The sequence below is a fragment of the Brachyistius frenatus genome, unplaced genomic scaffold (assembly GCF_029030835.1).
Source record: "Brachyistius frenatus isolate BFR_SWC_R1_liver_20210118 unplaced genomic scaffold, ASM2903083v1 Contig_13, whole genome shotgun sequence".
Taxonomy (NCBI): Eukaryota; Metazoa; Chordata; class Actinopteri; family Embiotocidae; genus Brachyistius; species Brachyistius frenatus.
This window is the reverse complement of record NW_027210612.1, coordinates 2,030,365-2,057,615: the sequence shown is the minus strand read 5'-3', so window position 1 is coordinate 2,057,615 and position 27,251 is coordinate 2,030,365. Positions and strand designations below refer to the sequence as shown.

Sequence of the window (27,251 nt, the reverse complement as noted above, 5' to 3'; positions counted from 1 at the left end):
AGACTTTAAAATGAGAGAGAAGTAGACGAAAGACAAAGTGAAGGAGGGTGGTGGGGGTTCTAGTGTGTCGTGGTGAAGGCGTGACACAGAGTGGAGTGGAGTATATAGTCTGGCAGAGGGGCCTGAGGATCCTCCACTACTGTCACCTTGGCTCTAACTCTTAGTGTTGGTCCAACTGCCAACTCAAGTCTAAATCTAACAGTCCAAAATGGAGTCCCAGTCTAAAGCGCCATGTGCCCCCATGAAGGCTGGCACACCGCACTATTAAGCCACAGCCAATGACATATTGCATATTGTGCCTTACCATGATGATGTACCGTCTCAGCCTGCAAAACCATGTAGTGAGTTATTTATTAACACCATGTCATTTTCTTAGGATGACACATTTTGAAGTGAGTTTATTTCATAGATGTAATTATATCTGTAGTTCAGAAGTATGGAAAAGAAGGGAAAAAAAAAAAAAGAAGAGGCTTCAGACTTGATTGATATATTCGTGCGCACAGAGCATGTTTTATTGAAATACCCTCTATTTCCATTGTATATCTCTATCAATATTCCAGAGACTAGTAGCTGCTTTTTTACAGGTAAAATATTTGATTTGGTTAGGCCATCCCTCAGCAGTGACATTAGTGAATTAAAGGGATATCTTTATACAAGCAAGAGTAAACAGACAAGGAAAAATGCCCCAAAATTTGCCTTACAGTATGAGCCCTGGGCCCTTTTAATCTTGTTGTTCTGGGCCTGCTTCCAGCTACTTTGTATGTATGTATCTTAAATGGTGCACAACTGTTATTACAATCCCATGAGGAAAGCAGCCTTCAAAGCAAATAAAAAAAATAAAAAACCTCCTTCCAGATGACACCCATGGGGCACCTCACATTTGTTTGAAAGTTTGCTTTCATTACATGTCGAGGTGATCTGCACCGCAGCTCCTGCTACGCTTCCACCTATAACTCCTCCCCCCCCCCCCTCGCCAAAAAAAAAAAAAAAAAAGGAATAACGGGAACAGATCCAAGCTAAGAGTAAACTGTTTTACAGTTGCTGCACAACAAATAAACAAACATCTGGAAGCATTCAGAGCAGCCCATTAGAAGGGCTCTGGGCTTTGCCAAAAAGGGGTAAATGATGAGGAATGGGCTGTCGAGAGGCTGGTGGAGACAGGGGAGAGGCCAGATGACGGAGCTGTGGGTGCTAAGCACTGCCTTTTAGAGCTCAGCTGGGCTCAGAGAGATCTACACCTGCTGCTATCTCCGCCACCCCTCCTCTCCTCCACCAGACATCTGGATGGGATACATGACTAATGGATGACTAAACTGCTAGTGTTGAAACTTAGCTGTTGTCATTATGAAGGAAAAGGTTGTTGGTTTGACTGATGACTTAATGTTCTTTGCACATCACACTTAGTTGAACTAAAAGTGAGTTTGACAGGTTTAAAAGATGTTAATGCATTTAAACGGATACACAGTTCCCCGATGTCTGTTTATTGTTGCTTGTATATTAACCACAGCTGATTGTATTGTTTATAACTGCGTGGATAAGATGCTGCTATGAATACAAATGCTTTTTATTTCTTTGTTTATTTTCATCAAGTCCTGTTTTTTTTTTTTTTTTTAAGCGAACACAGCACGTGTTTTCCAAACAATGCCGTGACCAGCAGCGGGCATTGTTTGGAAAATTAATTGATGCATTACCTCATACATCTGTTTCTTTACTCCGCTGTTATGCAGTTGTTTTCCGTGCTTATCTTAAGCGATACCTCAGCTCTGCTGGACGTCACTCTGCAGTTAGAATAAAAGCTCTCATCTTTCTGCTGACAGTCTTCCCATTCTGGTTTGGACTGCCTCGGCATGTTCCGTGAGTATGGAAATTGTCCTCTGAAACTTAGTGAGAAAAGACAGAGCACCTCTGACGTTTCCCATCAGACGTCTGTACGTGCTCTGCAAGACATTTCACTCAGCCTCGTAATGATTATACCAGCAGGATCTGTCCCCTGATAAACATCAGTCTTAAACACAAAGACTTGCACTAGCCCCCACACAACTGAAAATGAGCCATATGGAAAGAGCAAAGTGTAAGCTTTTCCCCCAGACCGTCCCAGAGTGTCCTTACCAGAGTTGCTCTCTGTAAACTGTTGTAATAAAGCAAACTACAGATGATGTGAGCGTTCAACATCAATAAGAAATAACAGATGATAAAATATAGTTGCAGATAATGATATATACAGATTCCACTGCCAGCTGAACACCGAACCAAAGTCTACAAAGTGAATTAACAAAGTAAAGACATGGCCTTCGTCCCGGGTACTCAGTTCATAAAAATGTTTCCCCAGCACTCGTCACTACATGAAGGTTTTATTTCTTTGCAGTGTCTGCCAGTTAGTACGCCGCTGAAGAGTCTAAGTTTAGCGTGTAATGACTGGGGGTCTTGTTGCCATCTCAGATAGAGATCAAAATACAGCCACAAACAATTGAAACCTTAAAAAGATGGTCTCTTTTTTTATTTTTATATATGACCATGCACACTTTTACCCACAGGAACTATTTAGTTATTCTGCAGTAGTGCAGTACAATTACTTAAGTACTGTACTCGATGATAGTTTTAAGCTGCAATATTTTCATTTTCTGCCATTTCGTACTGAACTATATTTATTTAGAACAGCAATGATCAGTGTTTACTTTTAGATTTTACATTTATAATGAGCTCAGAAAGTGATGCAATGTTGTGTTTACTGGAACGACTCAACCGTTTAGAAATCATTTTAAACTTAGCTTCACTCAAACAATATTAAAATGCTGCTTATAACTAATGCATCAGTAATAATATTTGAATAAAATGTATAATAAAAATAATCCCCTGAATGTTGATGCTTGATGCTTGCTGATAATACTCGTGTTTTTACTCAAGTAAAAGATGCAAGTATTATTAAAAGATTTTTACTCTATAAATAAAGTAGTTTTATACTGTATTGTTAGTTTTAGGTAAGTAAATAATCTAAACACTCTACCACTGCTATACCGTTATGAAATATGTTTTCACTCTAATTAAGTGTGGCTTGTTAACATACAATAAACACTTTGTTTTTATTATTCATTAATGATAATATTAAAAGAAAAAGTAAGTCATTAGGTTGTGACTCTCCGATTTTTTTATGCATTCAAAAAAATAAGATACTAATCACTAAATCTGTTCCATAATACATTTCTTCTCACCCAGACTTGTATGAACCGAACAATAGCCTGAACATTCAGTCACTGTCACATCAATCTGTCCTCTGGCAGTGTGGCTCCTGCAGCATATCACAGCACATCACAGTAGTATATACTCCCCCTGTATAAGACAGGCTCTATTTCCTTTATCTGAGTCAGATGATGTGATATTATTCCTCCCAGGAGTGGTTTGGCTCAGCAACATGAATATCCATTTAAACCGGCCTATGGAGATGGATGAGGGGAAGAGGGGACGAGGCGAACTGGGCCTGCAATCCTTCACCGCAGCTTCATGTAGCACCGCACTGTCCGCGTCCGCAGAGTGATGAGAGCTCATTTTTGGAGGCAGGCCTGTCCTTGTTATTACTAGCCCTGGAAATCACCTCTACATTTTCTCCTTCAGAAGCGAGCTCGATTAAAATGCCAGGATAACCTCCTCAACTTCCATGACAGGCTTAACTGCCAAAGTCTGATGTGCCAGCTCTAAACTGCTTTGAGAAAGCTGCCTTCCACCGTGTGTCATTATCTCTCCGTTATCGGATGGCACTCCACTCGCAGTGTGAATAATTCTGTTTGTGCTGGGTTTGGGGAAATGTCAGTGACACTATTGTTTTTACCTTGCCGTTTGATGTAGCTGAGAGAGTCTCCTGAGTGTCTTGAGTTCTTAAACTGATGTTGGGCGTATACAGCAAAAACTTAAAGTGGAAAGATAGGACTGTCAGCTTCTGAGCTATTCCAAGATATTTGTTTGTTAGTTCCTTTGACTACTGGCATAAAAGTAAATATTTCATTCTGTGATAGTCTGCCTTAATAAGGGTTGTTTCAGTCAAGTATTCTTGAATTGGTTGGAATGAAGCGATCCAAGCAGTGTCATTATGATGCCACAAAGTGTTCACCAATCAAATTAGACATTTCTATCTGAATGCGAACAACCTGAAGTCACTATACAAACTAATTTGATGCTGCAGTTTTTGTAAAGTACCTGCATTACTTTAAAATTAATCTTTAGCATTTTCGACTGTCAGCTTGAAAGCTCATACTTTTGAACTCTTCCATCCATCACCACTGAAATATGATGATTACAACCTTTGAGGCATTTTTCTCAGCAGCAGGGAAATTTGGAGCCTCCTAAATCTTTACCGTCAGTGACCATTGCAGACAAACGTTATTATTTATGACGATACAAACCCAACTGGACTCAACCGTTGAAATTTCCTGAGGCACAAACAGACGTAGGTTTGTTGGCTGCTTCTGCTAATGTGTCAGACGGACAGACATGGACGTGAGTTCCTGCCAAGCAGGCCCAGCCCTCTTGGAAAAAAACACACTGCTGGTGCTCTGGACCTTGGTGTACTTCCCAGTTGCACTGGTCATTCTCAGGAAGGTAGCAGAACATAAATCATCCAAAGTGGATAGGTCTGCTACAATCAGCGCTGATTCTAATGCAGCTACAGCTATTCATTTTCAACCATGATTTGTAGTTGTGGCTCGGGACAACTGAGATGTGGTCTGTGTGTTCATGCCGTACTTTCAGTCAGAAGTTGGAGCAGGTTTCTGTAGCCTTCATGCTTTCCAAAGGTGGGAGTCCATCATGGTAATTTAGGATGGGGGTTAGCTGCCAGATGGTTTTGGATATTTTTACCGCAGGATGGATGTTGGGTCCACCAGTTTTCTTCCGTGTCAGTAGCCCTTGAAACAAATTGCTCGGTGAGCAGGCGGAGTCTGTCTGTGCGAGGGGCCTCACTACCCTTCATTCTGATGAATAGCTACTAGCATGCAGGCAGATGCTGGTCAACTTGTCATTCTAAAAGGGAAAGGATCAGACCACAACAAGCCTTTGTTGCTTTGTAATTATTGTATATTACCAGGGATGTTTAAATAGAGATACATAATGTCTCATATTTTAGATTGTGTAATAGTGCAAGTTAACAGAATTAGATGCAGAACTTGTGAAATATATCTATTTTGCTGGTTTATGCAGCATCATCTCTCTTAATCAGGGTGTGTTTAATAAATTATATTTTGAGTAGACTGTAGAGGATAATTCTAGGGTAACTGATCTCCCTCAGTAATCATTCAAGATGAAAACATGCCTTAATGCTAGTCTGGTTAATGGCTCAAACAAATTAGATTTAAATTCACTCTGTAGCTAGTTTATCATGCTGTGTGGCTTCACAGCTGTGCTACATCACTGAACCTTTCTGTCAGGCATCGTGACAGAGCTACACATGCCATGGAGTCACTAATATTCAGTGAGAAAAGGAGCCATCGGTGATAAGTCACACGGCAACATGAGGTGGACTCTGGTGTCTTGTTAGAGGACACGCTCCAAGTGGTAATCAAGCACTGATACAGCGACCTTTCCTGGCTCGTCATACAGTATACAACAAAACTGAATACACCCCTGCACCATATCTTTAAAATATTAAATGGGTCACTTTCCAGTAATTGTTTTATTTTTAAGTTGAAGTGTCGGTTATATATGTATAACTAAAAACAGGTTAGACTACATCGAAACTATTGGTATAACCTCAATGCAACAAAAGTGATTACACAAGTATTCTTACAGACATTGTAAGATGGTATTATTTTGAATCCTTTTACATTTTAGTGGTATTGCACAGGCGTGTTGTCAGGGTTTTTTTTGTACATACATGCTACACATTCCCATATGCATGCCATGTCGAACCAGCGTCACACTGAAGCAACTGTTTACACCACAATTTATATAAACTATCGGCTATAGGCACAAGATTCATCTGCCAAAGCTATGATGATGACATGCAATATTTTACAGAAGAAATGACAGCACACACACAAAAATAGGCAACTGCAGTCCCTGGATTACAAGTTCCTAAACATTAAAGTTTCATACATGACAGAGGAAGCTTTGCCAAGACCTTCAACTGTCCTTTTAGCAAACTTTTCTGTTGGTTTTAAAAACATTGTACCATATCTGACTGCAGGTGTTTCTTGTCCCATCTGACTTCTTTTTACCAATGTTGTCATGTCCCCAGATTGCATCCATTTGATAAGTATCACTCATAGGAATGATGACCAAAACTTAAAAATAATGCTCAGGTTGTCCTAAATTTGCCCCTTACAACAGTGATACCCAAACTGTGGTACAAGTTATTACACATACACATCACATTAAAGTAGCATATAAATGAGCTGGTATCATTTAAATATATCAGAAATATAATTTGCCCGTGCTTAGCCATGTAGAATGAGAGTCAAGTGACTGTTTTGTGATTATTGCGAGTGCTCTGATTAATAGATGTATCCTTTGATTTGAAACGGTAGGCATTTTTAGCCTTTCAGAGACCATCCATTCATTAATTCAGTGAATTGTACTTCATTAAAAAAAAAAAAAATCTGCCGGGAGAACAGGTATTTGGGAAATTTAGTTTGGTACATAGTGGCACATGGTCTGACAAGGTTGGCAACCTTTACTTGAAAACATGACATGACAAATTATGATTTGAAGTTCTCTGAGAGAGCTCGTTTCATTCAACAAGTTTGGGAGATTGTAAATGTAGTTAAAATTAGAGATTTTATCACAGTACTTTTTAGAATGTCTCTTTTTTTTTTTTTTTTTACCAGAATGATGACTTGAATTTTACTTAATATAGCACTGTGCAAATTATGACACCTTTATGAGCCATTATAAGCTCTATGAACATTATCAGTATAACAGTGTCATTTGAGCGAGTTAGATAATATATAGTCTTGACCCGACAGTGCAAAAGCAACAATGCAGATGTTAGTAAGTCACTCAAAGTTGGTGATATTTACGGTACTAAAGTATGAACATGTCAACAGCGTGATACAGATATTCCAAATAGGCGCGACTGCAGAAACCTGTTCTCTATTGTGGGTCCTGAAACATCACACACGGTAACACACTCATTCCCAGGTACCCTCAATGCTCAAAGCTATTGTGGTGGAAAGAGCTGAACTCATCTGTCAATTATGGTGAGCTCCATTGGGCCATTGTCTAAACTGTTTTCTCACTCTCTGGATTCACTCTGCTGAATCCAGTGATTTATTGTCAACTGCCTCAGCATCAATATACAATTGGGAGACACTAAGCTGTGATGTCTGAACACCAACTATTGTCAGAGTATCAGCATAGCTCACATTAAGTGCCATTTAGATTATTCATTGCATAGGGCTGTGTGAAAGCCTTGTTTGGATTTGCTGCTTGTAAAGAAGAGAGAAGGTCATTATCCCATATGCTTGGGATTCCAGTGCTTTGGGCATGAGCTTCTATTTATTTCAGATTCCCTCTCCAACTGAATGAACCACGTCGGAGCTGAACCGAACACAGACACAGTGTCGCAGATTTTGTGGGTCAGTTTGTCCTGCCCTGTCTTGAAGGTCCATAAGGTCAACTGGATATGAATGTCAAAGCGATTTTCTTGAACTGACATGCATTTTGTCTCTTTTAAAATATAGACGGGAGCCTCGGTTACAGGAAGTAGTGGGTCTTTTATGGTTTGTATAGGCATCAACATCTCAGCTCAACCGGAATGAAAAGAGCGAGGTCACTGAAATGCTAGGAAGTCCAAAACAACCTTTTAATCTGTCACTTTGATTTGCTTATTAAGTCCCTTTAAACAGACAGAGCAGGTTTCTCTGTCATGATAATCTGAGCAGACAAGTTATTTCACCATCATAATTTGATTCGTAGATAGTTTCTGGCATGTTATGTCGCTGCGGAGCAAGATGATTGAATTGACTGACTCAGTTTTTTTTTTTTTTTTTCAAACACATGAATTTAACCCAGATTGTTGTGATTTAAAAGGCTTTTTGCTTCATTCCCCTCCCACAGGACAAACATTTTGAAACTAAAACCTTCAGAATTGATAGCCATCAACACATCTCAATGATGAAGTTTTTTGATTATGCATTTGTGTACAGTATGTAATATATTTTTTGAGTGAGATGCTGCTATAATACATGTGCCTCATTAAAATGCAGGAAAACACAGGGACTTCAGACAGTATCAAGATACTGTATTTTTTTTAAACTTTTTTTTAAAGAAATTATTTAACTGCAAATAAATGGAATATTTTCATTCTTTAAACTGTTGAGTGCCTGGAGAGCTCAAAAGAAAGCCAAAATATGCCTCTCCGTTTGACACCATTAGCAAGTGTTAACACATAACCTTTGGCAGCACTGGTTAACCGCTCCACACCATTTTAGGCATCTTCTGCAGCAGCGATTCTGAGCTGAGGACTTGGACAGCTGGATAACAGAGATGGGGCAGAGGGCATGATATTGGATAAAGTGAAATGAACATGTCTGGCGGTGGGATTCCATGTTTGCATGTTACCACTGAGACCCTGAGATGCAATGTCTCAGGGCTAGCCAACCGTTTCGGGGGGGGAGGGTTTGCCCTTTGGTCCATTATGTTTTTGATTAAAATAACAAGCTTAGTTTTATTCCTCTAATTTATTCTCCTTTTATTATACCCTTGCGGTGAATAAAAATATTTTTTGAAGTGACTACATTGTTGCTCTCTGTTGAACCATCACCCAGGTTATTGTTTTGGTTTATTTAGCAGGCAGTAGATTGTAATAACAGAGCTGAAAGGGTGATATTAAGATAACCTTGGGAGGGAAGCAATAACACAGCCACGGGCATCTGTCCTTTCTGCCACCACTAACCTACTGTGACATTCTGGCTGAGGAACAGCTTGAGCTACAACACTTATTACAGCTTATTTGCACTTTTTATACAACACTTGAAGGGATGCAGTGGAGCTTTTTTGTTGTTGTTGCACAGTGTTAGGGATTGCTTCCTTGGTCGGCTTGTATTGTGATGTGTTGTTACCCATTAGAGTATGGCAAGGTAATCCTGACAAATACAATGAACAAATCAAGGACATTAGTGCTGTGATGTGCAGTCGATAATATTTGGCTTCATTAATTCCCATGCCCTGAGATGACATCCCGCCCCTATTAGGTTTGAAATCTCATCCCCTTCTCCTCTATACCTCAGCTGTGGCTCAACCAAGCAGCCAAGCAGATAATACGCTCTGAGCTCTGAAACATGTACCATTATAATTAGCTTTGTCAGGTCCTAGCCCCTACAACCCTCATGCAGATAATATGATAATATGTCTTCATAACCGGCTGACCTTACATGCTCAATATTTCTCCCCTTATGAAGATTACATGTCAATAAAGTAATTGAGTCCCGGGGTGTGTGGCAAGTGAAGATTTAGGTTATTGGACTTTTCGGGGCAGTGATGTACGAGCGTTATTATTCTACCTGTCAGGAGATGTGCGAGGGCTGAGGACAGTCCGAGAGTGTCAGGGGGGGAAAAAGGAGAGGTGAGGAGAGAAGAGGGGCACGGGAGAGAAAGAGAGAGGGAGGCAAAGATAAGGGGAAAAAAGAAGGCGAGGGGAGGGAGCAGAAAGAAATAAAGTGAGCCAAAGAGGGACATGGACATGGGAGAGTGAGGGAGACGGAAATGAAGAGAGGAGGAGGGAAGACTGGGGAGAGCAGAAGAGGCGAGATCATTTCTCACAAGGAGAGACATATCCACAGTTAATCATTCCCTCATACGTTCATCTCTCTCTCCCCTCCCTCACTCTCTGCATATGAACAGGGGATATGTCATATTAATTAAAAGAAATAGAGTTACAGTGGAGTCATCCATCTGAATGGGACACAGGGAGGCCAGAGGGGCATAAAATATTCCGCACAACACAAACCTATCATCACCTCCGCCTCACACCTGATTGGCTACTGTGGGCTCATCAGTTTAAATTGTGGCAGGAAATGACGGCATGTCATTTGACAAGACCATAATTTTTTAGCAGCATGTGATGTCACCAAGAGTACATTAATCACTTCAACTTTACAATTACAGTATTTGTTAGTTCAGATACATGCTCACCATTGTAATTGTTAACGCAATACACTGCCATATATACTGTTTCTGTATATAGTTAAGAGCTTTTTGAAATCATTTTGCCAGAAATCTCATACGGCTTAAAAAAAAAATCCCCTTCTATATTTGTAAATATATATTGGCTAATTGATATCAGCCAATCAATTTCTATCTTCAATCCTTCGGCAAGATGTTTTAAAGCCAACTTCTGCACATATGAATAAATTAATACAATAGAGATATTTTTTTTACATCAAATCAAATAAATACCGAAGCTCTACACGTAGTACATACACATATACTGTATATTCATGTATAGATTGACCATAAGACAGTCTGTACTACATGTGTGTCACCTCCTCGTGGGTTTTAACTGACTTCTATAGGACTGACACGTCCACACACCTAGATGGTAAAATAGCTACTTCGACCCTTGGAGAGTACCACGACAGCTATACCGGACTTCCGTCGTCATGGTAACAGTAACAAACAAATGTTACATGCAAGTGGTAACCCGCCATAATGTTACCTACTGGTTTGCCGGGGGGGGAGGGGTGGGGGGTGGGGGTTAAGTCAGAAGTGACCATATGGAAGAGCTGGGGAAGAGAGGGAGTTGGATCTGACCGAGAACCCATGGACACTACGCCCACCGACATGTACTGGCAATGTGACTGCATTCCAGGCATGTCGATCACACGTGGCACGTCCCCATAACATACCTTTCTTTCAGGCCTAATATCTAATTAAATATGGATTTATATTTAGAAAGACCAAAAGAAGACTTAGCTGAAGGAGTACATTTAGTGAATGCCACCATAATGACTCGTGGAAAATATTTATTGACTTTGTATCTCATGAGAGAATTTGACGCTTTTTTTAATGGCCGTTGTATTGGAGCCAGAGGTATAGTGGAGTCAGCCCCAAGTGGACCTCATTGGTATTGCACTTTAAGACACTGCATTGCCTTCACTTTCACAGTCAAAGTTTTGTTAGGTTTCAGCACCACAGCTACTTGGTTAGGTTTAGAAAAAAAAAATCATGGTATGGATGAAAATAACTACATTTGTTACTTGATTTACGTAATGTACATGAAGTACATCAAACACATTACATAGGTTGACGCAAGTCAACCTTGACTTGGTTTCACACAGGACACAACTTTTTAGTCTGTCACCTGACTTCCTCCATCGCTCCCGTCATTATTACTACCACCACTAGAGGTCACAATAAACGCAAGTATATCATTTTAAAACCCGTCAACCATCAACCAATGTTGTAGCCTACTTTATGGTACGGGGACAGTCTGGTATTGATAAATTAATCAACTGAACACACAACTAAAAAGAAACACAACTTGGAGTTTGAGTCACTGGGCTTTAACAATATGTTTCACTCTTGCCTCTGTTCGAAGACAGAGACAAAACAAAATCTGTCAGTGTACTAATTCTTTGGTCAAAATTGTGGTGCAAATGAAGTTTCCTTGGCATGGCATTATAATTCACTTTGATTTCAACAACTTATCCGTACAAATGTTCATTTTCCTCAATACTCTGTCTCAAAACATCTCAACGGTATCGAAATCTTTTCCTTTTTTCTTGCCATATTTAGGGACAAATTGTGCTAAATGCCATGTGTCAAGGTACCGTTTTGCCCATCATAATTTGACTGTCAGTGCTAGAGACAGAGGAAATGGGATGTGAAAATGACTGTGGTCGATTGAGGTCCGACAATGAAGGTTATGCACATTTTCAGCTGCGAGAGAGACGGAAGCAGGGCACACACAAAGGCAGGGTGGAAGAGCAATGTTAAAGGATATTTTACCGTGTCCTTTTGGATTAGGCCTGGAGATTGATATCTTCCAGTCAGATGAAGCTCTGATGTGAGTGATCCAGCCCCTCCATCATTGTGACATGCGGCTCTTGGCTAACGCTCATCCGTGTTGATGGGCACACCCTGCGCCACAAGGGCCCTGGCTAACATACCCACCTTCCTCTCTTCTCGTCTCTGTCTGCCTCACTCTGCCATCTCTGTTCTTTTATTTCTATTGCCCTTCTCCCCTGTTTTCTGTCACTGTGTCATGTCCAATCACTGTTTGGCTGGCCAGGCACTCAGTCGGGCAGGCAGGGAGCAGGAGCCCCAGGTAGAGAACTGCCTAACAGGCGTCAGGATGGGCACTGAAATGACTCTAATAATGGGGTCCCCGTATGGCCCAGACTGGCCAGTCAGTTAGCAGGCCAGGACGGGGAGTAATAAGTGTTTGATGTCTGCAGGGGAAGGAAGTGTGAAGGAGTACAACCAACCCTGGGCACTGCAGTCAGGCAGGTGCAGCCAGCCAGGGTCTGAGGGGGACGACTGTAGAACAAGACATCAGATTAGTATTGATATGTGTCATGCTGGAGGACGCCAGGCTGCTTGTTTAAGAGAGAATCTCGAGAGTGGTAGCGGCCGTGCGGTAATTGATGTCTCGATCAAAAGACCGGCTGGACGACAACCTGATGTGCCCGATGCTCATCGAAAGGCGAGAGCTTTATGAAGCGACCAATTTTAAGGGTGCGGTTGAAGGAAGACCACACTGCACAATGTGTGCCTAAATTATCAGGGCATGTTTCTACGCATGTGTAAAAACTCCAGCAGCAGTTAGTCTCGTGGCTAAATTTGCTGGCCGTCTTTGATTTGAGGGAAATTGCCACTGACAGGCGGTCGAGGTGCCATTTTGTCCACTGATGCGTGAAGTCCATCATTGTCTGTGTAGTTGAGTTTAGTTAACATGGCACTTAGCGACTGACATTGCTTTGGAGCCAGCAAAACACTGTCATTGTCATGTCATTTATCTTTTGGTAGCCAATTTTCGATGTGTTCCTTGCTGAATGCCTCACTGAGCACTCCTTAGCTTTTTACGGTGGCTATGTGCAGCTAGCTCGACAGAGTTTCAGTGCCCGCTAAGTGCATCAGCCCCTCGACACATTTTAAGCCCTGATATCAGAAGGAATAGGTTGCCTAACACCTTCCACTGATAAAGCCACAGCTGTCCTTTCTAGTATGGCTATCTAGTAACAAGCTACTTCCCTTTGAACAGTTTTATGTGGTTGTAATTGACCTGACAATAGGGTTCATTATGCAGTCCCTTTCATGCTGTTTTGCCTGATAATTATTATTTAATGTGTTCGGATGGAGAGCATCATTAATTCATCCCTTCCTCCAATGTCAAAGAGATGAACAGTGAAGTTATCACTCTCTGGTGATTAATATTATGCTCTTTTGTTATTGAATCCTGTCCCAGTGATTAAACCTTCACTGAGTGACTCACCAGTCGCTCTTATTAACGGCACCATTAACGAACACAGTCAAACCTCTAATTGCAGTTTTCACTTTTTCTTTCTATTTTGGTCAGAGGTTCGAACCACTTATCTGTGCTTTTCTTTTAATTAGAAATCGCTGGTGTAATGAAGAAAACAATCGATCAGTGTCAGGCCGTGTGGTGTGCATGTGCGGTGATTTGTGATCCACATGTTAACGGCGAGAATGAGCGCTTATGATTACTGGCGTCATTAGTGGTTTCATGTGCCCTTAAGGGTAGATGAACTCTAGCAGTAAATAACCAGCTTGTCATTGTTGTGCTTACAGGAGAGTTTTTTTTTTTTTTTTTTTTTTCAAAAGCAAGGTGTGTGTTGGCTGGATGATAGTAAATGCCTTGAGAAAGGCGCTTCAAGGGGACTTAGGACTTTGTAAACTGGCTGAGTCTCCCACCTTAAAACTACCTTCCTCCTTATCTCCAGACTCCAGAGCTACTGTAACCAGTGTTCTCTTCTGGCTTTATGTGGAATAAATGTCACTAAAATTAATTTCACCATTTTTTTTTTTCATTAGACCCCCCACAATGGTAATCTCTTTCCTCAGTCAAAATTTATGTGCCCCAGAATTCAATTTCCTTTTCATCCTCATAAGTTGCAAGTACAAAGACTGATAACTGACAGGCATTTATCTGGTTAGAACTGTAATTCACCCATCAATGAATAATGCCATCCTCAATTTAAAGTGTTTGATTACAGCCATTTAGTGAGCTGTCATTTTTCATACATTAACCAATGCTGCCGATAAGCTCAAAACATAATCAGCTCATACAGTATGTACTGCTCCGTGCATCGCATGTCTTTACAGGAAATACTGTTTTATATAATATATTTTAAAAAATGTTTTTGTTTATTTTGTTTATCATGACGCTGATATCCTCTTCTATACCATTATCCCTCAGTTCACGAAGCATGTAAAAACATACAGAGAGTGTTGTCTTTGCACTTCAAAGAAAATAATGTGGAAAAATCTACCTGCTATTGATCAGGGCTGGTTGAGCCACAACCTAGCAGCCCTCCTCTGACAGCCCATCAGCCTGTGGCAATAGCAAATCTTTCAACTCTCCATCTCCCAAACGCACCCTCCGCTTATTTTTTTATTTTTTGTAACCTTTGTTGGCCTTCTGTGTGTATTGTTATTATCAGAGTCATGCACGCAGTTCCTAAATCTCTCTGCTTCGGTCTTGGGTTCTCTTTTACGCTCCAGTAGTTTAATATTTCACACCAAAAGAAATAAAAACAAACACCAAAAGTAAGAAAGTTTTGCCTGCAACGGCGGAAGCAAAACTAGAATACATCACGATGAATTCAAGCTCAAAAATGTGTTCGTACACATTGTGTTGATAATATCTGCAGTGGTGGGAAGACAGATTTACCCCTGACTAACAGGAAGTATACAACATGTGTTGAACAGGCATATCAGACTCCCAATTAAAATCAGCTGGGCAACTGATAAATAATAGTGGCTACCTTCCTTATATTTTTACAATGTGATGTCATTCTTAGCAGTGATTTAAAGCTGCTGCATTCCTTGCTACGCACTCTTATAGTTCTCGTGTTAGAGGCTGTATAATCTCCTCCTTCCTATCTCTCCTGCACTCCCTCCATCCCTCCTTCTCTCTGCCGTCTCCCCAGCCTCTGCTGTGGTGAAAAATGGGACACATTTTCCTGATAGCCTGTGTGAATGTGGAGAGTATAAATGGCTAATGAATTACAGATGAACATTGACGCAAATTAATCTTCCTGATGTCCCAGGGTTATATGGCAGCCATTTAAAAGTTTAATCAATACACTGAAGTTGAGAACATGCAGGCGCTGCAGTTGTTTGGCCGCAGTAAACGACCAGGAGGGGAACAGGGAAGGCAGAAGCCCGGGGCATGCATCATAATGACAAGCTATTTATGTTTAATAGACTAAATACTTTTTACTGGTAGAGGACAAATGTCACCTTAATTCTTAAAGTTACAAGCAGGAGGTTTGTTTGAGACCCAAGAGAGACGGGTGACACCTCAGCTGCTAAATTGCTTAACTAATGGACAGAAGAGTCTATTAGTAAAGTAAAGATGGAGTAAAAATGGATTTTCAGCTTGTCATATTAAGCCTTCACTCCCTTTGTGAGAAGTGCACATCATAAAAATGATAATAAGATAGTCCTCGTGCTGATGCCATCGATATGTTTCACTTTAACGATGTCCCTTCTTGCCAACCCCTTGTTTGTTTAAATACAGGGTACTGTAGGTTCTCACTGTATCTGTAGTTTATGTTTACAGTTTTTGCAGTTTGTAACAAATAGGTTTTTAACAATGAATTCCTTTTTTGAAAGTACAACTGTTTATACCAACACAACTCCACCAAGTCACAGGTAATCCATTTCCAAAACACACTACCATATTACTAGAGGAATGACATTGTAGTGTATTAAAAACAGTTGATTACTTGTAAACCTAACGATAAAAAATATATGTCTAGGTCACAGTTTGAATTGATGAATCATGATGTCTTTCATGATTGAACTTCCAGTACTAAATATAATAACATGCTCTGTGTTCAGTGCCAAATAGGCTACAATACAACAGAAAATGAAAAGCAAAACTTTTGTAAATCAGCTGATAGAAAATGCCTCAATACAGAAGCACAACAGAAATGAAATCGATAGATAGGTACAGCAGGTGCTCTGACTGGCCTGGAGCTCCCACTGTGCTTTTTTCTGTTAAGCCTTGTTCAGGTAAAGCTTGATACTCTGAACTTGCTACATTACAAAAATAAACAGTAGGTGACTATTTTTACCTTTACGTAGAAGATTATATTCAGTTACCAACCAGTGTCTTGAGTGCTGTTGTTATTAACAACCCTGGAATGACATCAACGAAATTGAAGAATGTACAGTATGCAATTGTGGAAGTGGAAAAGCACCGTGACTTATTGACGTTGTTTTTACCAAGACAACATTTGAGAGCCATTGGACGTTAGTTTTTTTCTGCTTGAAAAGTAAAAGCAAAGTAAGTACTTTCTACTTTTGCAGTTTGTTGTCCAATTCATTTGTGCATTATATTGATGAAAGGCAACTGGATGAGGTGTGGAAATCTTAGACTGTATAAAAAAAAAATGGACATTGTCTCTGGGTCTGAAAAGTGAAGCCTGTATGGAAATGCCTTACAATGGATTACTACTGAGGGCCACCAGGGGCTGGCTATCAATTACTGTTTTGGTTGTTCTTCTCAAAATAATTCCATAATTAATTAGATTCCAGGCCTCAAACACACGTATATATACCTGGTTTGATTGACCTGCCTGGTGTGCATTCAGGTTCCCAGTCTGATCCACCCCACACTCCAAATACAGTCACTTCTGGCTCCCAAAAATCGAAACTCGACGTTTCAAAATGCCAATTCACAAACCAGTTGGTGGCGTCATGGTGGGTTTCCACTTCTGTTTAATATTGTCTTTAATATTGTTAACATGATGATGTTTTGCTTAAATAATGCCTAATAACTCACACCTTCTGTCATTTTCTGGCTAAATTGAGCCCAGCTCGAGTAGCATCATAAATTCCATTAAGCACTTGATTGGCCTGTCCCATCTTAAAGGTGAAATTAAGCTAAGCAAAAACAGATTTCCATATTCAGAATATGCTCAACTTGGATATGCTGGCTCCTGAGCTGCTTGGTACCATCTCTGTTTATGTCCTTCGAAATATTTAACAGGCTCTCAGAAGAAAAATATACTTGCGCTCACACACATGGCCATCATACTAGTACTAAGTGAAACAATTCAATTTCTCTCCATGGCAATGTGCTGTGTGTGCCAGCCGACCTCTCAGTAGGCTGAATCACAGTCCACTGGCGGTTAGTTTATGGGACGCAGGGGGGTTATCTATCTGCTGGCTTCCCTATAGAGAGGAGGTGGCGACTCCATCTTATGACGTTGGGCTGAACTGATAAAAGGACAGCCGGAGATGGATCGTGTCCGCAATAATAGCCCTGGCTCACAGCAGCCTACGCCCCAAGCTCATAAGTCACTTGCTCCAACTCTAGAAAGGCTGCCGCCAGCTCCATCTGACCCCATCCCCCACCTGCCCGGCAGTGTTATTTCAGCCCTGGGAGATAATACAGAAAGTGTAATTGCGTTGTTAATTGGATTCTTCATGTTGCTTTTCTCTCTGATGGATGGAATCGCTGATGAAATTGTCGGCTAAGTGGCTAAACTAGAGGGTAAGACAGAAATGAGGAGTAAAATAAAACACCAAATGTTTGGAATCAGAGTGCAAATTAGGGAGAATAGAGTGTGGACAAGGAGAAAGACAGAGTGGAAGCAGTTGAGACAAGAGGGGAGGATAGATTTGGAGAGGGAACGGGACAAGAAACAGAGTAAGTAGAGGGAGCGAATTCATCCCGAGAATAGATAACCTTGATGTTAAAAGCTGCATCCGTTGGATGTGTCTTTCTGTGACATATTGATGGCCCTTGAAAAGAGTCAAGCTGATTGTATGCAGGGAACAATCATTAAACCCACTCCATCTCCCGCCCCTCTTTGACACCCTCTTCTTTCTCTTGTAAGTGTGCACTGATATAATGCTGAATTTTGAAGCTGGCTATGTCAGCTGATGTGGCGAGAAATCCCTACAGGTATACTCAGATGCACAAAGGACATAGAAGTGTGCTCTCAGTGTTTGAGATGAAGGAAGAAGAACCACACATTCACAATATAGACAAAGTGTTCACCTCAAACACAAAATGCTTTCACTTGTTTTTAGAGGTGGTGTGCATGTATAAAAAAAAAAAATGAGCTGGAGGTTAATATTAACTATTGGCAACCACACTGCTGACAAGTTTACTGTATCTCAGTGTCACTACATTACTGATGACACTACACTTTTGAGTGACAGAATGGAGGCCTCTGTCCTACTTTAGAATGTTGAAACCCCAGAAAGTATTGTTATTAATAATATTATCTTTGCTTCAGATTTGCCTCCACATTTGGCAGATCCTTGTCTCTTGTCAGATGATGGCCTGTCTTCAACTGGAAAGGAGCAATTTATGTTAACATAGACAAATACATAGGTCTCCTGGATTACAGAGACATAAAAAAATATGTAACAAAAGACATTACCTGATCTAGAACTATTCTCCAGGTTATCACCATTACACTATTGGCTAAAGTATAGTATATACAGTGAACCCTCGTTTATCGCGGGGGTTACGTTCCAAATAGAGACCGCGATAGGTGAAATCCGTGAAGTAGGAACCTTTATTTTTTTTACAATTATTATACAATGAAATACTCCATAATACATTGAAACCAAAGAACAAAACCTTTTTACAAGCCCAAGCATTTGTTTAACAAATAAAAGTACTGTATAAATGTGTTTTTTTTAACAAATAACTACTGTACTGTAAAATAATAATTTTAATCATCAATACGAACTGAAGGCTTCAAATTGCTGAGATCGGCACCGCCCCACTGCGACCCGAGTCATTGGATTAGAACGGGAGGAAATGAAAAATGATTATGAAAACAAATACAAAGTACAAAGTACAGTCGGACAAATAGTGACTCACGTGTATTTCACGGCTCTTCTGACTGAGCCGCTGCATCCTGACTCCGCTCTGCAGCGGTTCTTTCTTCTAAAGCCGGCGGTGCAGGTGTGGTTTTTCGAGAGAAGAACATAGTTATCGGTAGTTGTTGTCGCTCTTTTTTCTTCTGGGCAAAAAGATTCTTATAAACCGACATGCCACCATCGATTATTTTTAATTTGGCAAGCTGTTTTACGTTATATACTATGTGGTCTTGGCACAGGTCTAAACCTGAGACCCAAACCCTCCTCTTAACCACTTCTTTAAGGCCAAACCGACAGATCCTGACAGATACGACCAAATTTGAAACTCTGCCCGAGACCTAAATTATGTTTTGCCTTATTTCATGATTTAGAGACCATTTACTTACCGGGCTAATGCTAATGCTCTGCCTCTCGGGCATTACAGTTCTATCATTGCAACAAATGACTCAAAGTGAAGAAACCCAACACTTTGTTGGGTCCCATCAGTTTCAGGTTGGGAAACAGAACTATGAGCCCCATCACAGCCTAACTTTCCTTCCTCACACGTCCCATCCATGCAGTCAACTGTTAATGATTCTGTTCTCTAATTTCAACACTGTCATTTCAGCTTTCCAGAAAAGCACGTGAAAGAAACCCCCTATGTAAAGAATATTAAGACTTTTTACTAAAACGCAAATTACATTTGATCTTGTGTGCTTGCAAATGGACATCACTTGTAAACCACTGTTTATATATTATGGTCATTTTCTACAACAAGGCAATAAAAGTGTTATTGATTGCATCGTTGACAGGAGTTACCAGTTGTGTCTGCAGGGGTTGGTTTCATGGTTGTAGTAATTTACACAGCTGATTTCGACCCTGCCCTTATTGATTGTACTTCATGTTGTTGCAAAAGGTGTTGATTTGATGTTGGAGCACTGTACATACAGTTTGAAGCTTTGTGCAGCTAGCTGACTCACACTGTGGCAGAACGGCCCATCGAGCCCCTGTAGAGAGGACACATGCTCAGGGTAATCAGCTCTGAAAAGACCGGACTGTTTGACAATGAACCTACGCTGCAGCTTTCACCAAGGAGGAGATACGAGATACCGATTGTGCAGTCTTTTAATAAAGACACGAGGGTTCGCTTCTCCACTTAAAAACAACAAGGGGCGGGATGACATAGTATACGCGGTGCAAAGGCCTGATTATTCCTCCACCAGGGCATGATGGAAACATTAGCCTCCACATCACTTTGTTAATCTGTCATTTTTAATGGCTGCTCCCACTGTTCTCAATGTGTGTTGGTGTTTGTGTGCTTGAAATGAAAGTGCGCATGGGTTTGTGTGTGGGTGTTGGTGAGTGTGGGTGTTGATGCAAAGTGTGCTCATCCATTGCTCGGGATACCCTGTGTATATGTTTGGCACTGTAACGCTTGTTATTAAGTATCAGTTCATCGGGCAGAACCCCACAGGCGTGAATAAGGCCTCGGAAGGCGTTATGTAAGAGTGAGTTTGGCTTAGTTATTCCCTCTCCTATCCCCAGCCACCCCATCTTTCTCCTGGTTTCTCTTGTAATAAGAGCCAGCTCTCGCTGTGAAGGGAATGCAGCGAACTGGAGTGTGTTTGTGCGCGCAACACGCAGCTTAATGTAGTGCTGAAATGTGGAGCTTTTACACTGGTGCACTTTTTCACCCACTGGAAACAAGACCTCGTCCCTGCTCTTTGCTCTTCACTTTCCCTTAATTTACTCATCCTCCTCTACTTTGATCACACTCAAGTGTATATATTACACCTGCTGGAGAGTTACAGGTCACACATCGTCCAGAGCTTTCCGATTGGCGCTGGAGTATCACAGAATGTGTTCCCTCCAATCCTTCTCGGTCCCCACGGGCTAGTGACGAGCTCAGCAGAGTGTGAAGGCTTGAGGGGCCTTTAGCTTTAGTTCCTTCATCTGTGAAGGTTATCTCTGAAAGGCTTTGGTTGCAACCGACAAATATATCCCCTCTAGGTCATGTCTTATAGGAGCCTTGGTTCTGGTACCTCAGTGGGTAATCTCTTTAAGGTCCCCACTCCTGGAAAGAGTGAGTTTCTCACTGGGTAAGCTGTGAATATGTGAAAGGCCCCAGCGCCCATGTGATCAGAGCACAGCGAGACACCCCGAGTGCTGTGGTGTCAAGCCCAGTCTCCAGCCGTGGCACCTATATCCCCAGGCAAATCATGGCAGCTGGAATTCATCCCCCCCCCACCCCACCCCAACCTCCTCACTGTCAGAAAAGCACACACACACACACACACACACACACACACACACACACACACACACACACACACACACACACACGCGTATATGTACCCCTCGTACACCGGGGGAGCAGGCAGGCACGGAGCTGGTCCCGGATTTTATCGGAGGTGACAGCTTCTCACACTTCAGTGTTTGGATCACCTCAAGTAGCTGGGCTATGAGGGGAAATGAGCACTGCTCCACTACAAAGTCCAGATTTAGATTGACTGAGCTTGTCCTCGGGCCTGTGGGCTTCTGCTGCTGCCGTACTGCTCCTCCGCCTGACAGAACACCCACTACTGCTGCGAGGGACTGGTGTGTGTTTGTGTGCACGTCTGCGTATTGTATATGTGCGCATATGTGTGTGTCACTTGGTAGAGCCTACTTTGAAGAGTCAGAGAGAGTGGGGGAAAGAGAGCGATGTGTCAGGTTTGGTTAGAATTGAGGGTGGCATCAGAATATGCTTGGCACTAATATGGCACCAGTATCTCTGTCCCCGTCTCTGCTTTCTGTCACTTAGTTGCCATTCTCTCCCCGCCCTTGACAATGTCTCTTTGGATTATGTGATTGGACTTACCACTTGGAGCACCCCTCATCCCTCTGCGACACCGCCTCTCCCATAAGTCTCTCCTTTCCTGCCCCCCCCATCTCCCTCCCACCCTATAATACATTTGATGTCTATTTAGAAAACCTGGTGAAAGCTGTATCTGTTCTGCTGTCAGACAATCATTGACAGCACTAATGCCACTTGTCCTTGCCTCATTTGGCGAGAGGTGACACCTAGGTGCAGCCCGCCACATTCATCAAGTGGCAGTGGGAGCGCTGTGACATCAGCGTCGGCGTAAACCAGCCACAAAGCTCTGGACAGCGCTCCACCTGGACTTTTCATCTGATGTGCATAGAGAGCTCATGCCTTCAGTTTCAGGACTTTGATTACAATGTAATTCCAGTAGTTCAAAAATAGGTTATCAATTATCTATTCTAATACTGTAAAATAGATCAAGAATATTTATAACCTATTTGATAAAATAATCACACTATTTTGAAATGACATGATAATAGTAGATTATGAGACGCTCACATCTATTCAACTTCCCTAGCTAATGAAGGTAGTTTAAAAAAAAAAAAAAAAAAAAACTTTGTTTCCTCCCCCATTCACTGTGTGATGCTTTGATATAAATTCAACTGTCCAACAGTGTACTCGGGTTCAACTGAAACAATTTAGTGATGAAGTCATTTTTTTATGTTAGTTGTTTCAGCTTCTCAAATGTAACTATTTGCTGCTATTTATTTTTATATATATATATATATATATATATATATATATATATATATATATATATATATATATATATATATATATATATATATTTATTTTTTTTTATATATATTTTGTTTATATAATGTTTATATGTTTTGTCACTGAATATTAAAATATTCCCAAAATATTCCTACCATAACTTCACAGAACTGAACTTAACGTCATGTTTTGTTCGACCACAAGTCCAAATGCCAAAAATGGAATACTTAAAAACAGATTTTTTGTTTTGTTTTGTTTTTTGACTGTGATAATAATATTTACATGTATACTTTTGGTATTACATATGATGTAAAATGATTATTTTAATTGCTGACTGTAAAGGTTCAGTGTGTGTAGGTGTGAGTGTACATGGGTGACTGTGAGCTTGTTACTGTCTGGACTTTGCCCTGAGGCCACACTGGTCTTTGTGTGGAGCTACACACTCATTCTTCCAAGAAGCCGATCCAGACCCTGTTCAGCCCTTAAAACCACCCTGTGGAGTTTTGAACCTAACCCTAAAATGTTGTTTTCGCAGAAATACCCTGAAATATTATAATATTAGTGTAAGTCCATATCGCTAAACCCAGGAATTGTTGTCTTTCTGTTTAAACATCAGTGTAATAGTCTTTTCCTGTGAACTCGGTTTTTATTCGAGAAGTTGGGGTAGATTGGTACCTCTTTTAATAATATCAATACAGTATAAGTAGTTTAAAAAGAGTTTTTGTTACTGTGGCACGAGCAAATAAACAGGATTTACTGGTTCCTTCAAAACAATCCTCCGTGATGCTACAAACTCTCTGTTCAGTGAGGAAGAGCCTCACAAATGTTTGAACATTTACACAATATCTATGCAATCCAGCAACTTCAGAGGCCTGTTGTTCCCAACCTGTGAGGGTCTCACCCAACAAGTTGGGAACTACGACTCAGATACCACTGTCATATATAATAACAATCAATCAAAATTCTGTGATCAGCAAATTGCTGTCTGGTGGGTGTGAAGACAGGAGTTTGTCACTGAAATATTCTAAGAAATGCAGTGCATACATGTTCGCTGTATGTCGATGCTACATGTAGCCGGGTGTGAACAGAAAAAAAAAAAATCTTTGATGCAAAATACAAAGAGGTGAATACATGTTTTATTTCTCGGTTTTTAATTTGAAATGTTTTGTCATTTATTTCTAAGCTACAATCGTGACCCACACCTCACCTGACTTTCTCTCACTCTCTTTTTTTTTAGGGGTATTCGCCAAGTGTCGCTACATCTACTATGGCAAGCACTCAGAAGGCAACAGATTCATCCGAAACGATCAGCTCTGATGGACAGCTGCTCGGGCAACGAGAGGGACATGAATGACAGTGGAGGCTAACAGAATCTCTTATTTATTAAAACCACCGGTGGTATTTGATTCACCTGGTCTCCCAGTGGAAAAAAGATTTTGACTCCATCGTAAGATGTTGTCATAGTTATGTAAGGGGAATGGTTTCTTTCTTTCTTTCTTTTTTGGTTTGTTTTTAAAGATCATATTCCAGCCCCATAGTTATGGCCTGTACCGAGCTGAGTCTACATCTGCCTCCCTGCTTGCAGCTCAGAGTCAGAGATGACACTCCCACTGACATGATTGCCTCTAAGCATCAGCAACCGCACAACTCCAAACACACAACACACACACACACACACACACACACACACACACACACACTCTCTCTCTCACACACACACTCTCTCACACACACACACACACACACACACACACACACACACACACACACACACACACACACACACACACACACACACACACACACACACACACACACACACACACACACAGTCAGCAACAACACACACACACACACACACAGACACACAGTCAGCAACAAACACACCCAGCCAATTGCATCCTTTTCTTTGACAGCCATGATGGATCACTCGTCCACTACTGCCACTAATCAAGGGTGAAAAGGGTGACGGTCACACACCTGGGGCCTGACATGGACTCATCCCTTTTATTCTCTCTCTCTGAGTCTCTCTCTCTCTCTCTCTCTCTCTCTCTCGCTCTCTTTCTTCACTCTCTTTCTTTCTCTTTCGCTGGAACACACATGCAGTATAACTGCTGTTCAAAACATTAAGACATCGCAAAGATTCCGCCAGAACAGCTTTGATTTTCATTGGACACCTGAGGCATGATCAGTCTTCTTTAGTTTGCAGCAGAATGCTTCGTGTGCCTGTGATCATTTTACTGAATGAATTTGATCTTTCTGTCTCTTATAGGAGGGACTATCTTCTTAAAAGTCATACGTGTCTTTAATCTGAGCAACGAGTCGGTCAGTTTCTGTCGCAAGTGTGAAAATAGTAGGGTGTGTGGTATTATCTGAAGATGTCTCAAATGCAGCTTATAAAGTTCAAAACATTCCAGTATCAGCTTTAATGAAGAACAAAAGTATGCATTTAAGGTATATCATTATGTATTGTGGTGCCATTTGCTCGTGTTGCTTTGACTTTCCCACTACATGTCTTAAACCACTCCTTCATACTGAAATGTTCCCTTCATTATTTGCATTGCATTGAGATACATTGCAAGCAAACATGAGTCATAATTCCCAGAAAACTGCATCTAATGTAATATTAAAATGTAATTCTGATGCATTCTCAATGTTTACATTTCATTATGCTTTTATAATCATTCTGGTTTTACACTGTGTTTATGATGATTTTTTTTTTTTTTGGTGTGTGTGTGTGTGTGTGTGTGCCTTATCACAACAAGCCAAAAGCTGTAAGGTGACTTTCATATTAAATGTTTTTGATATGAATGAATGATGTGATATAGGTGATTTGATGTGAAATTGTGTGAGCTAAGTGTGATTAAAAGGGCTGAACTAACATGTGCCACTTGTCAAATTAATACAGACAAACTTAAGCCACTGTGGTGCTTTTTCATTGATTCCTTCAACCACTACAATACACTGCTTCCTAATGATGAGACGTCCATCACATTAATATTCCTGCATAAAACCTATAGAGCCAATCAACATTTTAATAAACCTGTGTCACTTGGTATCACAGTGCAAACGTGGTTAAGAAGGATGTCCTTGACTGAAAAATCTTGCACTTGAGAAGGGCTGTAGGTAAATAAACCACAGTGATGACATAGAGAGTAGAGGCTTGATTTATTTGGGACTTGAAAGAAACCATGTTGAGCTCCAGTATAGCATGTCACTCATCCACAAACAGATGAAGAAAAGGTCAGAGATAGCCTGATGCAATGTTTGTTCAGTATGTCTCTTTATGTTTATTTCTCATTTCTATTAGCTTACGCATTTGAGCTAGTTTACGGGATTTTGTGCGTGTGTGTGTGTGTGTGTGTGTGTGTGTGTGTGTGTGTGTGTGTGTGTGTGTGTGTGTGTGTGTGTGTGTGTGAGAGAGAGAGAAGCGAGAAAGGGAGAGTGAGCGTGAGTGTTTGTTTGCTTCCATGTGCTTATACACTTCACAACTTCCTACAGGACTGTGTGACCATATTCCAGATGACATGCCGTTCAGGAGCCTGGTCACTCGTGCTGGCTTTTCAAAATGACAAGGTTTATTTGTCTGTGTTTTGATATGCTCAGAGGAAACTGGGACTGACAGCCGGAGGAGGCAGGAAGAGGGGAGCCACAACAAGTTCCCCCCGCACGACACAAAATGTCATCCTTCCCCTGGCTGCAGCGCGCGCCCAGCCATCCTGCTGAAAAGAGCAGACATTTAAAACTTTGTGACATGTGTCACAGGGACTGCCATTGAGCCAGTGCCACTGACGGAGCTGGAATTGACAGGCCCCGAGCCACCGGAGCTGGCTGGGGGACACACCGAGTTTGGTGTGTGTCACTTCCTATCCTCGTCAGGGACGCATCCCGAGCTGCCACACCAACACAAACTGCATTATGGGCTGGGCGGGGAGTGCCAGAGTGGGTTGACATATGCTTGACGTGCGCCTTTGTGCATGCGGAGGGGGGGATGAATAGGATGCTTGACATCATGGACAGTAGATTAATTAAGGTATGAGCCACAGATTTACCTGTAGGCGATACCCTGCTTGACCCTCAGCTCCATCGCTGCGGCTGCTCGTTGGGAACTTCCTGGCTGTACAAATGGCACGCCATTTCATCAGAGCAGATCAGTGACATTCTGTTACAGTAGCCCTGCAGGCTCCTCTACTAGCCACAGTGTGTGCGTCTTCGTGTGTACATTCGAATAAAAAGCGTAACTCTGAACCTACATATTTATGTGTATCCATGCTTGTGAGAGCTGCACACAGTACCTGTAATTCATTTTTGCTCTTGATTATAATTGTTGTTTGTCATATCAAAGTAATGTAATGTGACCCAATGAAACCCAAATACCAAACATTTGAAACCTGCATTTTGTAATTTTATAAATTTGAACATGATTTCATATCACATAGCCTAGTAATTATCAGGATTTACAAAAGCAACCAAATTAACAGCATTAAAATAAAAAAAAAAAGTTAAATCTGCTAGATTTTTAAATGTGCTGTTGGTAGATGAACATTTAATGTGCAGTTGGTGTGTCGGTTCTAGGAATATGTATTTTCAACTTGTTTGGTAGTAAGTGCACAAAGTACAGACTTCTTACATACAAAATACAATACAGTGTAAATATGGTGCATACTGT

The 27,251-nt window shown here is 41.1% G+C and overlaps 1 protein-coding gene across 1 annotated transcript in view; it reads left to right on the top strand.

Annotated features, from left to right (window-relative positions):
• Positions 1-25,463, top strand: part of lrmda (leucine rich melanocyte differentiation associated) — a 206,689-nt gene extending 181,226 nt beyond the window's left edge. The window contains exon 7 of the mRNA XM_069692786.1: positions 23,820-25,463. Coding sequence (XP_069548887.1) covers positions 23,820-23,899 — 80 coding nt within the window. The 3' untranslated portion in view covers positions 23,900-25,463. The remainder of the gene's footprint in view (positions 1-23,819) is intronic.
• Positions 25,464-27,251: the final 1,788 nt, after the last annotated feature.